The 20,333-nt window shown below is 33.1% G+C and overlaps 1 protein-coding gene across 50 annotated transcripts in view; it reads right to left on the reverse strand.

Moving 5' to 3' along the window:
- Positions 1-20,333, reverse strand: part of LOC145252565 (rho GTPase-activating protein 190-like) — a 793,870-nt gene that overhangs the window by 237,970 nt on the left and 535,567 nt on the right. For all 50 annotated transcript variants that reach the window (XM_080112152.1, XM_080112143.1, XM_080112148.1 and 47 more), the window contains exons 6-7: positions 11,381-12,093; positions 1,816-2,488 (exon numbers count right to left, since the gene is read on the reverse strand). In XM_080112152.1, coding sequence (XP_079968278.1) covers positions 1,816-2,488; positions 11,381-11,783 — 1,076 coding nt within the window. In that variant the 5' untranslated portion in view covers positions 11,784-12,093. The remainder of the gene's footprint in view (positions 1-1,815; positions 2,489-11,380; positions 12,094-20,333) is intronic.

Consider the following 20,333-nt stretch of genomic DNA (forward strand, 5'->3'; position numbering starts at 1 on the left):
TAGTGTTTGTAACCTTTAATTATTTATGTTTTTTTTTGTTTTTTTACTGATCTGCAATATATCCCAAGGAGTTTAAATTGGCAATACTGGAGTTTCGGTGAAAAAGAAAGAACTTTTTATTTATTTGTCACTTTAATCGGTTTTGAATTAACATTTATAACGCGTGATTGACCTAAATAATACTGTAACACGGCTTATTTCTCTCTCTCACTCTCTCCCATTCTCTGTATCTCTCTATCTTTAACTGTCCCTCCCTCCAAGTAACTAAAACCAGAAGTAGTTTCACAGAGCTGTTTATGATTTTGGATGTCCGTTGATGTTGAATAAATGTAATAGCATCGTCAATGATTTATTTTTGGAGTGTAATATTTTCACAAGTAAACAATGAAAGTTAAGAGTTTCTAAGTGGAATAATTCTGTGAATTATATAAATAAACCGTAAGAATAGTGTGTACATCCAGAAATCGCAGTTTTAGAACTGTTTGTTTAGTGGTGGTATAACCGAACAGGGGAATTGTAGAATGTATACTTCTCAGCCAATCAGCTGGGATGGATTTATGGACGGGAGAAATCGTTATTTGTATAGGATGTAGGTGGTAAGAATATGCGAGTGTGTAGGAAATCTGTAATCAGTTAATGACGGCTAACACCCAGGAAAGTACAAAAAGGTATAAATGGATTGTGTAGAATGGTATCATAGGAGGACTTGGTATAGTGGGGGGGTGAAATTTGAGTTACTTCCTTTGTAGGTTAGGACAATGATGCTCCTTGGAATAAATGTAATGCTTTAATATTATGAAATAATATTATGTAATTGTGTTCTATAGCTAGATAATGTAATGACTAATGGCGTAAACATAATTTTTTATGTGTCATCTGTTATTGTCAACCTACGGCACTTTTGTCCAGAGGGGAAAAATTGCGCCTTTTTTATTATATACAAGATGAGTCACTCTTACCTAGTGTTTCCCACCATTATTTTTACTTTCATTAATAATTTACATGACTAAAATGTAAAAGAAAGATTATACTGCCTCTTTGAAAGAAGAATAATTAAAAAGGTTGAACGTTTACCAAATAAAAATAAATAACTGTATTTGCATTTTGATATTCTCGCAAAACGGATATATATCATTTGAAGTAGCTGAGTAATCTAGCTACAGTTCGAGTAATAATCTTTTTGCATTGGTAATCGTTTAAATCACATTTCAGGTGAAAATATGTACTTACTGGTCATGGTGAATTTTTTTTTTTTTTTTTTTTACAACGGAGTCACCACTTATGAAGGCCCAGAAGGCACTTGAGGATAAGGGTAAAAAATTAATCTAAATTCCAAAAATTCCGATAAATGATCCAGTAGATTAACAAAAAAAAAAAAAAAAAAAAATTCAGCCACAATCAGGTTCAGTTTAAAAATGGTGCCCCTCTACTTAATTTAAATGAAAGTAGATATATTGGTTAGCTTTGTAAATATAGAGGATTCTCTCTAGTATGAGTAATTTTCTAGCAAGGTAAAGGGATACCACCTTCTTTGCAGCATTCTTGGCAATGAACTTCATGTAGTTGTTCCGATTCAGGTTGCCTGTGAATTTTAAGCCGAGGAGTTTGAATGCTTGGCTTTCAGGTTGGGTGTTATTTGTCATAACAATCGTTGGTTTATCGGACAATAAAAATCTGCGATCCTCGTCTTGATTGGTTACTTGTAAATTAGAATGTAGAATATTAAAAAAAAAAAAAAAAAAGATTTAATTCTAAAAGAGAAATTAAATGAAACGAACATAATAAATCAAAAAAGATAAACTTGTTGTTACTTACTTATCAGAAATAACATCCAAAGAAGGAAAGAAATGTTGTAATACTGATGGTAAACTATCCAAATAACGCAGCTCCCGCCTCCGGAGCTGCTCCTCACGCAACTGTTTGGTATGTTTCCGAAAGTGTTCCATTGCTCTCTCTGTGCCGAACAAGTCGACATAATGGATATAGTCAGATTCTTTCAAAAATTTCTTCTTCCAAGTAGTCCATAAGGCTTTCGGATCTGTAACCTGAGTATTGAGCAGTTTCTTATAAGCCTTGGTGGCCACCTCTAAAACGTCTTTGCGGGCACGGTACGCATCAGCAAACGGAATTATTTTTTTACGTACTTTCGTCCCATCAATCAGATGAGCCAGAGTCATGAAGGCCAGCTCAACATTTATGTTCTCGAGAGCCGACGTCTCGACAATGGGGATGTTGAGTTTGCTTCGGGTGACCAATGCCGCCGCCTCCTTGCAGAACCTTTCGACTGACTCATCATGTTTGGTCGTCGCTAACACCACTGGTTTGCGGATCTTCTGCAGTGACTGAAGTATGTTCGAGACAAACTCCACCTGTCTTTCTATCGGTCGGTTGTGAACAGCACTGACGTCAAACAGAACCATAAAGCCATCTATGTTCAGCTTCCCCTCGGGCATCAGCCTTTGCTCATAAGCACTGTCCGTTTCCATCCCTGTAAGAAAATAAGTAATTTAAAGAAAGGAATTATTAAAAAGACAAAAACTTTTATAAATAAAAGTTATATATTCAAACAAAAACTAATTCGGACAGCAGGTGAGTATTTTCCTGATAGTGTCTCATTTGGGTTTGCTCTAAGTTTGTTAGGGAACAGTCGCTTGTTCTTGTAAGTAAAAATGAGATAGGCTAGCTGAGAATTCAAACCTGGGAAGCTAGGTTTGGAATTAAGAATTCCGATCATAAGTTTAAAATATGCTTATCTAAAAAATTTACAAATATCAAAGCATTCTGGTATTGCGAATAAAAATAAATACTTTGATTAGTAGATTTTTTTTTTTTTTTTTTTTTTTTTTTTTCAATTCAAAATTTTTTTTTACAAATTATGATTAAAAAAAATTTTTTTTTTTTTTTTTAAAAACTTTTATTCGCCCTAAACAAGACATACCGGCAATGAAATGTAAAAGGCTACTGTGATAGGGGCCAGATTTATAGAGGTGCGACCTGGGTGGGTAGTTGGGCAATAAGAAGTCTGTTCACGTGAAATTTAAATGCTGGCATGTTGCTACAGTTGGGAAAAATTGGCAACGGGGGGGAGAGAATTCCAAAAACAAGCAATCCAAGGAAGAAAAAAAAAAAAAAGGTATCAGATTAGAAAATCTTCAAGCATCTAAAGATCTTTACAATGAAGTGGTGGAATTTTGCTGCTAATCAGCTGGGTACACACACATACACAGACGATATTTGATCAGATAATTTTATAAATAGAGAAGCGCATTAAATTCATTAAAGTGTTGATATAATGAGTTTTAAAAAAGCAGTACATCATCATAGTAGTGAGATTCTTCTTTTTATGTTTCTCAAGTTTTTAGAGGAGTAATAATTTGTACTAGCAGGACCCGTGGAAATTCCACAGGATGAGAAATATATTTATAACAATTATGCTTTTGATAAAGCTGATAATTTTCTGGATTGCGCAAAAAATTAGTTTTTTCAACAGAAAAACCAATAACACACAGTATTAGCATTGTGATCTGCACCGACCAGACAGTCGCTGGCAATAAATAACTTATTAGTATTGTGGTGATGGCTTGCACCGACCAGACACTTGCTGGAGATAACTAATTTATCCATCTTAAACAATTGTTTATTAGGATTTTTGGAATATTCCATGTTCATTCTAATTCCTCAGCCTAATGCTCTCAGGAAACATGAGTTGGAACAATTACATATCGCCAGGACCGCTGCGAAGAAGGTAGGTTCTCTCTACCGTGCTAGAAAGATACTAATGCCCGAAAGTATCCTTTACCTCTATAAGGCCACCATTCGCTCATGTATGGAGTATTGTTGTCATATTTGGGCTGGTGCATCTGCCACTAGTTTCTTGCTCCTAGACAGGGTTCAAAAGAGAGTCACCAATCTGATAGGTCCTGAACTGTCATCTAAATTTCAGCTCCTGTCCCATCGACGAAATGTTGCATCCCTCTGCCTTTTCTACAAGTACTTTAACGGTGAATGTTCTGAATAACTGTAAGCAGTTGTGCCCCCTCAACGTAAATACCTCCGACAAACCCGACAAGCAGCTAAATCCCACCCCTTCACAGTAGAGATCCCTAGATGTAAGAGAGCCTTCTACGCCAGTAGTTTCTTCACCAGGACAGCTAGACTTTGGAATTCTCTACCGGGTCCCTGCTTCCCTAACTGTACTGACATGCAGAAGTTCAAATGCAACGTGAACTGATATCTTGCTGCCCAACTCCCTGCACAATACCCTTGATGCCTATGTCCCTGATAGTAGCCCCCTACAACTAAGTGGCAATATGCCTTGTTTGGGGTGAAAATGTAATAAATAAAAAAAATAAATAATTCAGCATTATAATTATAGGGGCAATTTGGAATATTCCATTTTCATTCTAAGGGATCTTTAGAATTGATAACGGTCAAAGATAATAAGCGTATTAATGTATAGATTATTTGAACCACTGTTCTCATCACAAGTGTTATTCTCACAGTGTTTTGGTCGGTGTAACTTCTGACTTTTTTTTTTCAGGTGTATTTCGTCAAATGCAGGAATCTTTCTATTGAACTCTGGAATCTGCAGGGAATTCTCAACTCAACCCATGATGGTGACATGCTCTCGCTTTATCAGCCATGACCAGGTAGATACCTTAATTGGAAATTCTATTCTTAGCATTGTATTAAATTAAAACTGTATTCTTAGAGAAATACACAAGGACCCATGGCATAACAGATAAAGTACTAAGTAAAATTCAGTTGTAAGTGGCACTCTTCTGGAGGTTCAAGTTCCAATCCTCACTGCAGGTGATACTAAGAATACAATAGTGAATTACTTAAGACTTCTATCCATGTGGATTAAATAAAGGATTCTGTTTGAAATTCTGTGCAGATTCCCCAACTTCAATAAGATACACCTGAAGAAGATCGAAGATTACATTAGCTGAAATGTTGAGATTGCGACTTAATATGGACAAATTCATAAAACTGAAATAAGGCTAGCTCATATTATTTGAATTCTTCAGACTACTGTTCTCATCTAAAGATTATAGTTATCTTAATGCAACCTTTTATCATGAAAAGACCCACTTCCCCCAAGCTTTGGTCTAAGGAATCCTCTATCTCTAAGCGTGACTTAACGAGTAAAATTGGTTTATCTGTTGAACATGATCCTAGGGACCCAACTTATTTAGATCGCATCCATGAAGAGAGATAGGTTTAGATTAGCTTATTTGAATTTCAATTTGCTTAAAGTGTCATGGGAATGGAAAGATAAGTGCCATCTTCAGAAACAGTTAGTCTTTAAATGGTTCACCAATTATTAATGTTCAGATAGAATCAGATAAGATGCATATTGCCACAGGACTGCTTCCTTGCAGGCTACAACATAGTCGCCCTCAAGTCAACAAATGAATGCTAAGTCAGTATATATGCCATTGGCATTCACACGAGGCGAGTTGAATCAGCTTCCCCCGTAGGAAATTTCATGTAAATATAAAGTTCATATGCAGTTCCCAGTTGTGTGTGTGTGTGTATGTATATATATATATATAGTAAGTTATAAAATATATATGGCCATATATATATTTTATAACTTACTAACTAGCTCTACCTACATATTGAGCACTGTTGAAGTAAAGTGTCGGTGTCCTATCTACAGCACCTGGTATTTCCAAGTGATCACTCATCGGATACTGACTGGGCTCAACAGTGCTTAACTTTGGTAATCTAATAAGAACCGTTATGTTAACATGATTCTCATGAGTAATCAAATTTTGTTCATTCTAGTCATTGCATTTTTGGTCAAAATAACGTCTATGTGACGTCATTGACGCGAGATTTGTATGACTTGCAAAAATGTCGATGAAAAAGTGAAAAAAAAATGGCCCAGTTGACCGTGAACGAACTAATGTTTTTGGTCAATTTTTCGATATTTGTCCTCAGAGACATTGATCTTTAAAACGATACTATTTTTGTCATGGTCCGACGTGCCTGTTGAAAGTTTTCGGCAGACAGACAAATACAAAAATGTATTGATTTAAAGTATTTATTTCCAGAGTGCTCAATACACGAGTAGAGTTAGTAAGTTAGGAATCGCCATAAATGATTTCATATCTACTTCACACACTTTACGCCTTTGTAAAATGGTTAGTCAAATACCTATAAGCTATTTTACTTCTAATAAGTTTGATCCAAACTGGATGCTCCATGTTCCACAGAAAAAAGGAATGAATCTGCAGCATTTCCAGGGGAATTGATGCAAACGAATTCTATAAGCAAGAAGCTGTTAAAACTCAACTTGCAGAGCCTGCCATCGTTAACAATTACATCACTTGCACCTCTTTTATTAGTGTTTATATAATTTCCACAACGTCAGCAAAACCAGCAACTTAAATGTCATCAAGCACAAAAAAAGACTATAACAATTAACTTTAGGACATGCTGGATGGAAGAGGAGGCAGATGTAAAAAAAAAAAAAAAAAAAAAATGGCTGGTGCAAATTGCATAAATCTATTAAGAAAGAGGAGGAGGGGCGGCTTGTGTATATAGTTTAGGAGAGGAAGTAGGAGGAAGCAAATCTAAGCGTTCCCCTGCTCCCCAGCTAATATTTTTATAATAACATGTTCAGCAGTTACCAGTACAAGCAGGATGATGATGATGATGATGATGATGATGATGATGATGATGACGTGCGCCTCCGTCTGCTGGTGTCTCCCATTATTGTTTAACAACAATAACCATGTATCGCAATCATATTCCGCCTCCCTATAATAAACCTAACAACCATCTTTGTACTTCTGAGCAGCAATGCAAAGTAGTATATTGCTATGTAAACAAATCAATTCCGCCTATTTGCTTTCATATATGATGTCCCACGGGGAGGAGGGAGGGATGTGAGGTTACCTGAATTATGGGGTTGGGTAAGCAAAACATAGAAGGGGGATGGGAGGGAATCTTGTGAACAGAAATCAAGAAAACACAAAAGAATCCGGTGATTATTTCCCTACACTTAAGTATTTTCAATGACAAACAGAAAATGAATACAAGCCAAAAAAGTAAGAAAACACTCAGAAACTTGATACTGTGTATGCGTGTGTTTTAATGCACATACATACATACACACACATATATATATATATATTTCTCTTGTACCATATAATCATGGTGCAAGTGAAGCCTCTCAACAGACTTAAAGATAATTTTTTTTCTACCTCATCGTTGGTAATCTAGGTTTCTGAACTGAGATTATTCTTGAATGGTAAAGGGCAGACAAATGAATAAAATGCTTCTCACTTCTCTTATTTTTGTCATTCAGTCATCACGTACCAAGAACAACGTTTCTGACAAAGGAGGAATAATTGCTGTTTTTCTTTAGGTTGGAACTATCCATCTGACATTTATCATTGGCTAGTTTTTGACCTTGACATATGTCTTTTTTTTTTTTTTATTGCTTTTAGTTCCTTATATCAAGTCATGCCATGCCTGGCGTGATTTCCATAAAAAATGAACAAAAAACAAAAACAAAGGGAATGACATCTGATAAAGTTATTATCTTTTTGTCTATTTTAAATGGTGTACATTCTCATATTATGCTTATAATTTGTTATTTCATATGTGCATATATATATATATACACACACATACATAGAATTCTTGGAACACTACCAATAATGTAAAATAATTTATTTATGTACTTCTCTTCATTATATATATATATATATATATATATATATATATATATATATATATATATATACACTGTTTTAACAAAAACCAAGACTTCAAAGAATGGATTGATAGAAACAAAAGTGAAATACATTTTTTGTTGCTATCAATCCATTCTTTGAAGTCTTGGTTTTTGTAAAAACAGTCTATGAATGCTCAATTATGAAATATGATAATTTTGTAGCTTACAGTTTAAGTCATCTCTTTTTGGATATAAACCCAGTAAAATTCGGAATATTATATATATATATATATATATATATATATATATATATATATATATATATATAGGGTGTCCCAATAAAATGTATACATACTATAAATGACCACAAAACCAACATTTATTAAAATAAAGAAAAGTTTCATACATCATAATACTGTGTACAAACATGGAAACCTGCTAATAATCGAAAGTGTTCACTGTGGTCCATAACAGCTAACAACGTTCACTGCTTAAATCCAAAACGTTTCTAATCAGTGCAATTGGTATATTGGCACATCATCTTTCAATGGCTACTTTCAACTCATTCATTGTAGCTGGTTCAGTGGTGTGAACTTTGTGTTTAAAATGCCCCCTAAAATCCAAAGTAGCAGTCAAATCCAGTGAGGACAGTACTCGATACTTCCTCTTTTTGTCCTACAAATCTGTTTGGCAGGTGACAATCAAGATAGGTTCTTACATCATGATAGTGGAGATGTGCTCTATTTTGCTGGAAGTACCATTCTTTATTCCTAAACATCTCTTGGAAACGTGGCATAGTGAATTCATGTAGCAAGTTGAGATAATTTAAAGAATTTATACATTTTATTGGGACACCCTATATATATATATATATATATATATATATATATATATATATATAATAGGGTGGTCCTAAAGTAGGTGGACAGTAAATGATAACATTTATTTAGGGATTACATATACATACAATTACATTTACTAACATAATTATTACACTGACAAATTATATTGTGAACAATAAAAAAAAAAAAAACCTTAAATTTTTATCAACATATGTGCACAAACTGTTTTGCATCACAATTTACAAAGCTTTCCAAGTCTAACTCCTGCTTCGACACACAATTTTGGAACAAATCTTTCTAAATATTAATTTCTTGAAATGTAATTTTTTTTTTTTTTTTTTCAGATCACAGACGCTTCTTGGTTTTCAACTATTTTGTTGTTGAATACTCAACATTGAGTTCAAGTCTCATGAACATGCTGGTCAGTCAACTGGACATCTTAGCACAATGCATTTCTCAGGAAATATTTTATCACGCACATCTGAACAAAAAGCGAAGACACCAAATTTGATTTGCATGAGTTTAATAGCTTTTATCTACTTCTTATAAAATCCATTCTCTCTATGCTGCAAACATTTTCTTAAACTTGTGGCTATTCTTTATCTCTACAAATCTATCAGACCTTGCACAGGCATTGTTGTCATATTTGAGCTTTAAAAGACATCCAGTGATGAGCCTCCATCTGAGGAGTGTGGAGTTGCTCCTTAGTTACTATTGCTCTCTGATCCACTTTTGTCCAGAGTGATAATACCTGTTAGGCCATCTGGTGCTACCAGATCAGGTTGTCTGAAGATACTGGTCTCCTGATCAAAATGCACTAAACATTACAGGTGACTGGGGATCACTCTTGACACTTCGTCCTTTGGAGGAAGCTGGTTTAACCTGCCTAAGGTGAACACTATACAACAGACAAACCATGTTTGGACTGGTGACTATCCCATTTGAGGGTTAAGATCGCACTTGTAATTTTGTTTTCTTTTTTATACCCTCTTATCTTACAGACATGTTGCTAGTCTCAGTCTCTTTTACAAGAACTATAAAGGCATGTGTTCTTCAGAATTATCCGATTCATTTGATGCCTCCTTTGTTCAAACTCATTTGCCTTATTGGTATTTATCAATCCACTGTTCTGATCTCTTATTATAATACAGCTTCCTATTCCAGTGGCTTCTTTCAAAGAACTGCAAGATTGTAGAACTCTCTTCCTGCTGACTGTTTTTGTCTTCTCAACACTATGGTCAATAGGCATCTCCTGTCTTTGCGATAATCATTTTTCGTTCCTTTTAGTCCCTTTCATCAAGTGGCTTCCTGCCTTGTCTGGAGAAACTTCAATAAAAAAAAAAAAAAATTCAGTTAAGAAATGATATTTAGCAATTAAAATAGAGTAGATAAATCCATTCGTATAACCTTAGCAATTCCATCATTGGTTCTCCCTCATCCAATATTGATAACACATCTAAGAATAAATGAAAACGTTTCACTTCATCAGGAATGGCTTTGCTTTTCTTGACAATATTTATACAAGGTGTTTTTAAAATAAAAAAAAAATAAAAAATTGCCTTACATGAAAAATAAAATATTGACAGAAAATTAGTCAAGTGTCCTTGGTAGATGTTGAAATCAATAATTTTCAGGTCGACTGTTTCAGGAGACCGACACTTTAGAGCATCTTCTTAATACGCATCTCCATTTACATGTTGGATATTCTCAAATTCTATCTCATGCTCTTGAAGTATTTGTGGCATTGATGACTGGATTCATCACTGCCATGCAAATGCTTTGGTTTTAGGTTCGATTATTTTGCATCCAAATTTATCATCGTTAATTAAAACACTACCTTATTTTGAATGGATTTTACCTCTTTATTTTTTGTCATCTATATGTTTTATAGATGCACTTTTATGAAATGCATGCCAGAGTATATACATTCTGATGACCATGGGTTATGTTATCAAACAACCATTTGTTAAATCAACAAAGTTTTATTTATTTTACAGATGATAATCTGACAAGCGAGAAAGTTCGGGTCAGGATGATTGATCTGTTGGATGATGACAGATGTGTGCCACTGACTTCTCTCTCTTTTCTTTGTCTGATTGATTTTGTTTTTTATATTTACATCGACCCACATTCCTTGATTGGAATCTAATTGTTCTTTTATTTTGACCTTCGATTTGAAATATTTTTAGCGATTACAATCCAGAGTTTAAACATTTCTCTTATTGATTTATGATCTTGACTCTTTGATCCAAATCTAGGGTTATTGTCATCACCAGGCTACAATATTTTCCGGCATTATCCATTACCTATGCAACACCTTTATCTTTTTTGTCATGTAACTTAATCACCTTTTGTTTTTTGTTTATTTTCTTTCATCAAGTAGCTTCATGCTTCGTCTGGAGCAACTTCCATAAACAAAAAAAGAGAAATACAAGATTAATAAGATTATCATCTTTCATTCTTTTTAGCTTCTTACATCAAGTGGCTTCTTACCTTGTCTGGAGTGATTTTCATTAAAAAAGAAAAGTCATATCCACAAGAGGCTTATTTGTTCTGGCTTAAATTTATTCCTATTTTCTATAAATATTTTAATAAAATGTAAGGAAAAATTGACCCTCGGTAGATTTGAACCACTAATGCCTTGTTCAGCAGTCAAATACACTGGCCAAAAGCGCAACAAAAGCTTTCTTGATCTTTACCCCCTCCCCCAAGTATATAAAGTTCTTTTTAGTTCATTTAATCAAGTAGTTTCATGTCTTGTCTGATGCGAATTGAAAATAAATAAATAAAACCCTGAAATCTACAGAAATCAAAGACCAAAGAGATGCAAAATCAAAATACATACCAAGCTGCTCTTTACAAATATACATGAGTTTCTCTGCAGATTGCACTTTAGTGCTAATGCATCTCTTGCTATACGGCTCATATTTGCCAGTTTTAAATGGCTGAAAGGAAACGTCATCTGTGAATTCAGTCTGTTCTATCACATGGAATGTGTGATCCACTCCCTCGTCAGTCTTGCAAATATCTCCCCAGTAGAGGAAGTGATCATTGTTGATCACGCGGCCTCCAAAATCGCTTTGGCTCAACACAGAGATATGCTCCCCATGGTAGTCATTGGCTAACGGCCGCATAAAACGGTTGCATAGACAGGACTTTCCAACACCAGTGAGGCCCTTTTCCTTCTCGGTTCCCGACAGACCAATAACACTAATGTTAAAGGTCCGTGACTCTGTCCTTTTGGCCATCGTAGAAAATCAGGCCGCCGCCGCCTCACTCAGGCCTTGCCGATACTACATCTTGTTAGTGTATACCAGTGTTGGTTCGTCTCAAGGAAGCAAAAGTTATCGAACAATTCTTTGACAGGGGATCCATGCCTGGGGGACACACTATTGCGACTTGATTTTAGATACACAACCATCGGATTTAACGAGATTTCGGTTATTAGACAGATGGGCTGTCAGTGTGTCTTGTGGGATTGTGGCCAATTTTAAACAGACATTGATTTCCAATTGGTAAGTGAGTTTTCCTTTTCTTTCTTGTAAAAACCAAACAGATCTAAAAAGAGAAAAAAAACAAAGTCAAGATTATGTTAAAAAAAACAAAACAATAGTAATACAAACAACATTTAGGCAAATGACTAGGAATCAAGTGTAGTATCTGTTCTGATATATTTCATTTTTTTTTTCGTTCTTCGTAAAGGCAAATTCTTTTAGACCGAGGCAATTTTTATTTTCATCCAAATCTAAAATGCCTCCTTTTAAGAATAGCTGAATTTCCCTCCCCCCATAAAAACTGACCTTGTGTCGAACTCTGCCTTCATAGAGAGGCAAGTAACTAAGGACTTGTTAAAGACGTAATATTGCTTATCAACGACTTCAAATGAAACAATTCCCTATTTAGTTTCTTAAATTTTGAGATGAAGATTGGTAATTCGTATCATTCGGACTACCATTCTCACCTTGACTTATTTTTAAAATGTTTCGATTAATGTAACCATTTTTCAGAAGTATTTTGTCAAAGTCTGGAATCTTTCCATCAAACTCGGGAATCCGCATGAAATTTCAGTCACAATCTTGTAGAAGTCCCAAATAGTTCACAACTGTACTTTTGAGTGCTGCCTGTGCTAAGAATTAAACCTTTTAGTCCTCAAGAATTTGTAGCATAATGAATAAAGTACTTGGTAAAATTAAATTGTAATTTACTTTTTTGGTAATCGAAGGTTCAATCCTCATTCAATAATACAATCACAAATTACTTAATACTCCTACCTGGTTATGACTGATGGAATGAGAGCATACTACCCCCATGGATAAAATAAAGGGTTCTATTCGGAATTCCATACAGATTTTAGAAGACGTGACAAGTCGAAAAAGACGTCGCAACTAGAAAAATAAAACAAAGACGTCGCAACTAGAAAAATAAAACAAAGACGTCGCAACTAGAAAAATAACAAAGACGTCGCAACTAGAAAAATAACAAAGACGTCGCAACTAGAAAAATAACAAAGACGTCGCAACTAGAAAAATAACAAAGACGTCGCAACTAGAAAAATAACAAAGACGTCGCAACTAGAAAAATAACAAAGACGTCGCAACTAGAAAAATAACAAAGACGTCGCAACTAGAAAAATAACAAAGACGTCGCAACTAGAAAAATAACAAAGACGTCGCAACTAGAAAAATAACAAAGACGTCGCAACTAGAAAAATAACAAAGACGTCGCAACTAGAAAAATAACAAAGACGTCGCAACTAGAAAAATAACAAAGACGTCCCAACTAGAAAAATAACAAAGACGTCCCAACTAGAAAAATAACAAAGACGTCCCAACTAGAAAAATAACAAAGACGTCCCAACTAGAAAAATAACAAAGACGTCCCAACTAGAAAAATAACAAAGACGTCCCAACTAGAAAAATAACAAAGACGTCCCAACTAGAAAAATAACAAAGACGTCCCAACTAGAAAAATAACAAAGACGTCCCAACTAGAAAAATAACAAAGACGTCCCAACTAGAAAAATAACAAAGACGTCCCAACTAGAAAAATAACAAAGACGTCCCAACTAGAAAAATAACAAAGACGTCCCAACTAGAAAAATAACAAAGACGTCCCAACTAGAAAAATAACAAAGACGTCCCAACTAGAAAAATAACAAAGACGTCCCAACTAGAAAAATAACAAAGACGTCGCAACTAGAAAAATAACAAAGACGTCACAACTAGAAAAATAACAAAGACGTCACAACCAGAAAAATAACAAAGACGTCACAACCAGAAAAATAACAAAGACGTCACAACCAGAAAAATAACAAAGACGTCACAACCAGAAAAATAACAAAGATTTAACAACCAGAAAAATAACAAAGATGTAACAACTAGAAAAATAACAAAGATGTAACAACCAGAAAAATAACAAAAACGTAACAACTAGAAAAATAACAAAAACGTAACAACTAGAAAAATAACAAAAACGTAACAACTAGAAAAATAACAAAAACGTAACAACTAGAAAAATAACAAAAACGTAACAACTAGAAAAATAACAAAAACGTAACTAGAAAAATAACAAAAACGTAACTAGAAAAATAACAAAAACGTAACAACTAGAAAAATAACAAAAACGTAACAACTAGAAAAATAACAAAAACGTAACAACTAGAAAAATAACAAAAACGTAACAACTAGAAAAATAACAAAAACGTAACAACTAGAAAAATAACAAAGATGTAACAACTAGAAAAATAACAAAGATGTAACAACTAGAAAAATAACAAAGATGTAACAACTAGAAAAATAACAAAGATGTAACAACTAGAAAAATAACAAAGATGTAACAACTAGAAAAATAACAAAGATGTAACAACTAGAAAAATAACAAAGACGTAACAACTAGAAAAATAAGAGGTAGAAAAAGACGTAACAAAAACGTAAAAAAAAGGAGGTTAAAAAAAGATGTAACAAAGATATACTTGCAAAAATCAAGGCACTGCAAGATTTTAGACACCTCAAATGTTTAAAAAGTAAAAATTTGTGAAGAAATAGAAAATGATGAAACTGACTAATTTCTTTTTCTTGATACAACCATCTAAGATCTATCCACATCCTTGTACTGGTTAATCAAATTATATTTTACAACAGGCGAATCACAATTTACAAGACAATGAGATTTATTTTTAGACCCTTATTTTGTTCCAATTACATCCTTCATTGGACAATGTGCACGAGGAATACTGATTTTCAAATTAGGGTTTGTCTTTAATCTGGACAATTCTTGTGCACGTATGAATTAGAACAGTGTGTGTGTGTGTGTGTGTGTGTGTGTGTGTGTGTGTGTGTGTGTGCGCGCGCATACAAAGGAAAAATTATGCAAAAAAAGACGTAACAACAGAACTGAAGAAATTGTCTTTGTAAATGGTAGATCCTAACTTGAGTGCGACAAATACAAATAATTTTAGAGAGCAACAATGGAGAAAAGAAAGAATTGAGAGCATGTGCTAAAATCTTATTATAATAAAGATTTTGCATCTGTCTAATCAAATCTCACAATATTATTTCGTCATGTGTAAAAGGTCACTAACAAAACAAAACAAAAAACTCATTATTTTCAATTTTATTTACCTAAGATATATAAGATATTATTATGTTTGAAATAGTTGGTTTGCTTAATGGACTTAATGGGGTCTCAGTTAAATTGTTTTAAGGCATATCAACCCTTTTTGGGTTATTTAATGTCGAATCTAAAGATTTTGGTAAAGATTTTTATGTTTCAAGTTTTTTTTTTTTATATATTTTTAAATATTTATTCATGGTTTTTGGTTTGGTTGTTTTTTGAAGAAATTTGTTTTTGTTTTTTGGGTTGTTTTTTTTGAAGAATATGATTGAGTTTTGCAAAGGGAAAAATAATAAATAATAACATCAATGCTTGATATATTTTAGGTCAGGAAGCCAGTATCTTCAGACAGCCTGATCTGGTAGCACCAGATAATGTTAAATTATTATATCTCTACTCATACATAAATGGCACTTTGTGTGTGTGAGTTTGTTCCCTACTCCAAAACGGTTGGACCGATTTTTTGAAAATTTCACACTTTATGTGTTTGAGAGTGTTCTTAGATATATTTTGTATTAGAATGCTTCCGATGATCGAAAAAATCTGATGAAAAGAACAGTTCGATTTTGACTAACGTTAAACAGCCTAACATCACAAATGCACTTCAGAAGTTTTATCACAGCACAAGCAGAAGGACCTGCCATATAAAAGCAACAGATTCTTTGCTAAGACAGGAGTGCATTAAAAATTAATGTTAGTGCTCAAAGCACCATTAAACCATTATACTTGACTCTTGAATTTTAAACTCAAATCAAAATAAATATAATTTTATAAAATCAACAGTAGGTTCTCTACAATGCAACGTAGACTACAATATATTGTGGACCAAGTTACTGCAGGGAGGCATATGAAGCTTCCTCTGCGAATCGTGATGATCTCTAACTAGAACAGACAATCGATTTGATTGAAAAATGGCTAATTTCACTGATTTCAATGACAACAAAAGTATTGGAAGTGTGAAACATTCGTTGATCCTTATTTAATCACGGGCAACATCGGGTCTTCCTACTAGTAAGCAGTAAAGCCCAACTAAGCTAATTACTGTATCAGTCAAGTCAACTATATTAAAAGACATTTTAGTGTATCTTTCTTTTTCATTAACTGGCAGCAACCTCTTTGAATGAATGAGGACATCTGTGGTACGATTCTGAGTTCTTTCTTGACTCTTTCTCCAAATATTTGCTGATTAATTTTGAAGAAAGGCAACTTAAATGAAACTAACTAGACAGATATACTGACAAGGCATACACAAGAGTTTCTAGAAAGGAGAGAGATTGATTGATTTCTTGCTCTCTCTCTCTCTCTCTCTCTCTCTCTCTCTCGTTAGTGACGCCATATTGTTATTTCATTGTTTTTGAATTCACTGAAAAATTGTAAATTAAAAAAAAAAAAAAAAAAAAAAAAAAACTAAAGACGTCATCACTCAGATGAATTGATTTCGTCTTTCTTTTCATTTTTTTTTTTTTTTTAACTATCTTATTTAAAAGATAAAGTAACAAACATAGCAAAGCCCACTAATCTCTTCTCTATTCTCTATTCTATCTTCTATCTATCTATCTATATATCTATATATCTATATAATCTATATAAATAAAATGAACTCATTTTTTCCCCTCCGACTTTGACGTTTATAGGACTGCACCTGTATACATTTGGTGCAGCCGTATCATTCACAAACTGAATCACGAAATCTGCCGTATGTTATAGGGTTATTACATATCAAGGATCTCGCTGATCACAGTTTCCTATATTCTGTCTGGTGAGAGTCCACTGTAAAAATCGCTTACATTTAATGGAAGTAGTAAAGTAAACTCTCTCTAACAAATTCATCCTACCACTGCCACTCACTTACACCGTACCAGAACGTTCACAGGAGACATTTAAAACCGATCACCGGTTAGAATTTATCTAAAAACTGGACTGGACTTACACTGAAACGAACCATTCTTACTTTGCCATTGGTTAGCATAAAACATAAACACAATTTATAAAGCATTTATTATAATAAAATTAGATTCAAACAGAACACAATCCGTTACCTGGAATTGAATTCACAATTACATTACTTCGATTTCGTTATAACCCGCGTGCTTAAAGTTTAATGAAAACCTGAATTGACATTTACGTGAAACGCACCAAACTTACTTACTTACACAAACACACCTTCCGTTTCGCTCTTTCCTTACGTGCTTTTTTGCTTTCTTTCTTTCTTACCTTTCGTTGTCTTTTTGCTTTATGGGTGATGGTGGTGGGGGTACTTCCCTATCTTTATCTTTCCTTTCGGTCTTTCCTTCTTTCTTTCTTTTCTCTCCATTTTCTGCTCTTTCCATTGTTAAAACGAAACGAAACAACCGGATATTCCAGGTTTTACTTACACTCTATCACTCTACGACTATTACTTGTGTATCCAACTCTATTTGTGCCAGTAAAAAAAAGTAGCATTTATTGCTTTTGGTAATAATTATTAATTGCTTATTTCTTTTGTTTTTCACCCTTTTTTTAGACTAACCATTCTTTAATCTCACTATAAAATCGATTTTTCGAACTACATTTTAGGTGGGGGGGGGGGGCCATTCCAACCTCCGAAGGGGGTTTGTATTGTGTTTTTTTTTTTTTGTTTTAAATTTGAATATATTATTTATTGACCTTTTCTCTTCAATTTGTGATATATAAACCTATTAAACATAAATTAATTATTTACTTTTTAATAGACATTTCAAAATGAGAGGCGTAAATTATTCGACCCCCTATCTTTCTAAGCTTATAACTCCTCGAAAAATGTAATTCAAGCCCTAATTTTTTTTTCAATTAAAGGAGCAAGGACCAAGGTTTCATTAAAAAAAAAAAAAAAAAGACAAAAAGAAAAAATGTGTTCTTATAAAATAAGGTTTTAAACTTCGGACTTTACAGGTAAATTTCTAAAAAACTGATTTTTTTTTTTGTTTTAAATTTGAATATATTATTTATTGACCTTTTCTCTTCAATTTGTGATATATAAACCTATTAAACATAAATTAATTATTTACTTTTTAATAGACATTTCAAAATGGGGGGGGCGTGAAAATGGGGGGGCGTGAAAATGGGGGGGGGGCGTGAATTTAAAAAAAACGTTTGTCTAAAATATTATATTCGGTTTATTGGAAAGAACATAAAATTTCACATTGACCCTGAAAATATCGTAAAAATAGAATCAATAGAAAAATTTTGATAGATTTTTAAAATTTAAAAATTTAAAAATATTGAGTTTAAAAATTGAAAAATATTGAGTTCGGAAAATTCATTACTGTTTTAAAAAAAAAATAAAAATATTTTTATTACTTTTAAAACAACTGTAATAGTTTATTTTGGAAGTATAATCCATAAAGAAAATAAATAACCCACTTTTAACAGAGAAATTACGAGATTTTTATATTGTATTCGCAGTTTCGTGTTAGGGGTGTCAAAAATTCCTACAAAAATTCTGATACTGCTAACTGTACACATAGATTCGAAAAAGTTGTAAAAAAAAAAAAATACATAACAAATAAATGTTCTCAAAGCCAAGATCAGTTACTTTTCTGCAAAACTGGATATCTTTTTCGTGTTTTTATTCAATGTAACATATTTATTCGGCTCGAAAACCATACAGTGTTTACCGATGTATTCGAAAATTATGAAAGGCGTCTCACACCCTCTTTAACACCGTAAGTATAGAAAAAGGTGTTATAAATAAAAAAATATACAAAATACTATAAAAAACACGCCGAATATATGTCAACCTATGTCGCATTAACATGTATTGAGCGAGTTTTTAACAGTATTTCATTAGGTTTTTTATTTATAACATCTTTTCCCAATTCAATGTAACATGTTTATTCAGCTCGAAAACCATACAGTGTTTACCGATGTATTGGAACATTCAAGATGGCGTCTGATTCTCTCTTTAACACGGTACGTGTGGGAAAAGATGTTATAAATTTTGTATAGTTTTTTTTTTTATTTATAACACCTTCTTCCATACTTACGGTGTTAATGAGGGTGTGAGACGCCATCTTGAATTTTCGAATACATCGGTAAACACTGTATGGTTTTCGAGCTGAATAAATATGTTACATTGAATAAAAACACGAAAAATATACCTATCCAGTTTGGCAGAAAAGTAACTTATCTTTGCTTTGATAACATTTATTTGTTATATATTTGTTTTTGTTTTTTTTTCACAACTTTTTCGAATCTATGTGTACAGTAATACAAACACCCATTTTGTGTTTTATATAAATAAAGTACAATTGTTGAATGTTACTGTTTTGATTATATTCGTTGGGGGGGGGACAATTAAATAATCAAGAAAGATTAAAATGAACCGAAATTTAAGTTTTTTACAACAACCGTAAAACAGTGCATACTCAGCAAGTTTTATCGTATTTTATTTATTTTTTTTCATAATTAATGATGGAAGTATTTTTCTGTTTATTTTCTTAACATCTGTTAAAAAAAAAATAATTTGTACATTCTCTTGAAAAAAAAAAAACAAACTTTTCTCTACTTTCACATGTGTTCCATTTTAACAAACTGAGCCACAGCAACGCGTGGCCGGGTACAGCTAGTACTCAAATAAGCACGAAGAAAACTTGGATGTTAGGTGTATCGTAGAATGGAAAAGTAAAATACTAAAACCAATAATAATAAAAACTTACACGTCCCAATTATTCAGAATGTACCAAATTTGGCATAAAGACCCCTTAAGATCAGATAAAAAATATAAATACTAATCGAGACAATGGTACTTGAATAAAGTCTCAACAGCCATTCATGGCAGCTAAATGGGAGCTTCCCATTTGAACTCATGAGATTATATATATATATATATAAATATATTAAAAATATACAAGTGTCTAAAGCGGCATTGAGTTGAAGCATTAAAACAGCAGTAGCATGTGTTATCAAAAGTTTTAAATCGATTTTTAATTATTAATGCTAGCTCAGTTTATCCAGTGTTGCCCGGAATTCATTGGTTGCCCATTTTAAAATTAATTTGATCTCTACAATTATATAAATGCAACTTTGTGAATGTGTGCGAGTTCGTTCCTTATAGACTCTGAAACAGCTGAACAGATTTTCTTTAAAATTTACAAAACTTTCGCGTATAAGTCTAGGAGTGATTTTAGTTAAGTTTTGTCTCAGAATATCCCCGATAATTACCAATA

Source organism: Euprymna scolopes, chromosome 29 (assembly GCF_053919585.1).
Source record: "Euprymna scolopes isolate OS-2025 chromosome 29, ASM5391958v1, whole genome shotgun sequence".
NCBI classification, from domain to species: Eukaryota; Metazoa; Mollusca; class Cephalopoda; order Sepiida; family Sepiolidae; genus Euprymna; species Euprymna scolopes.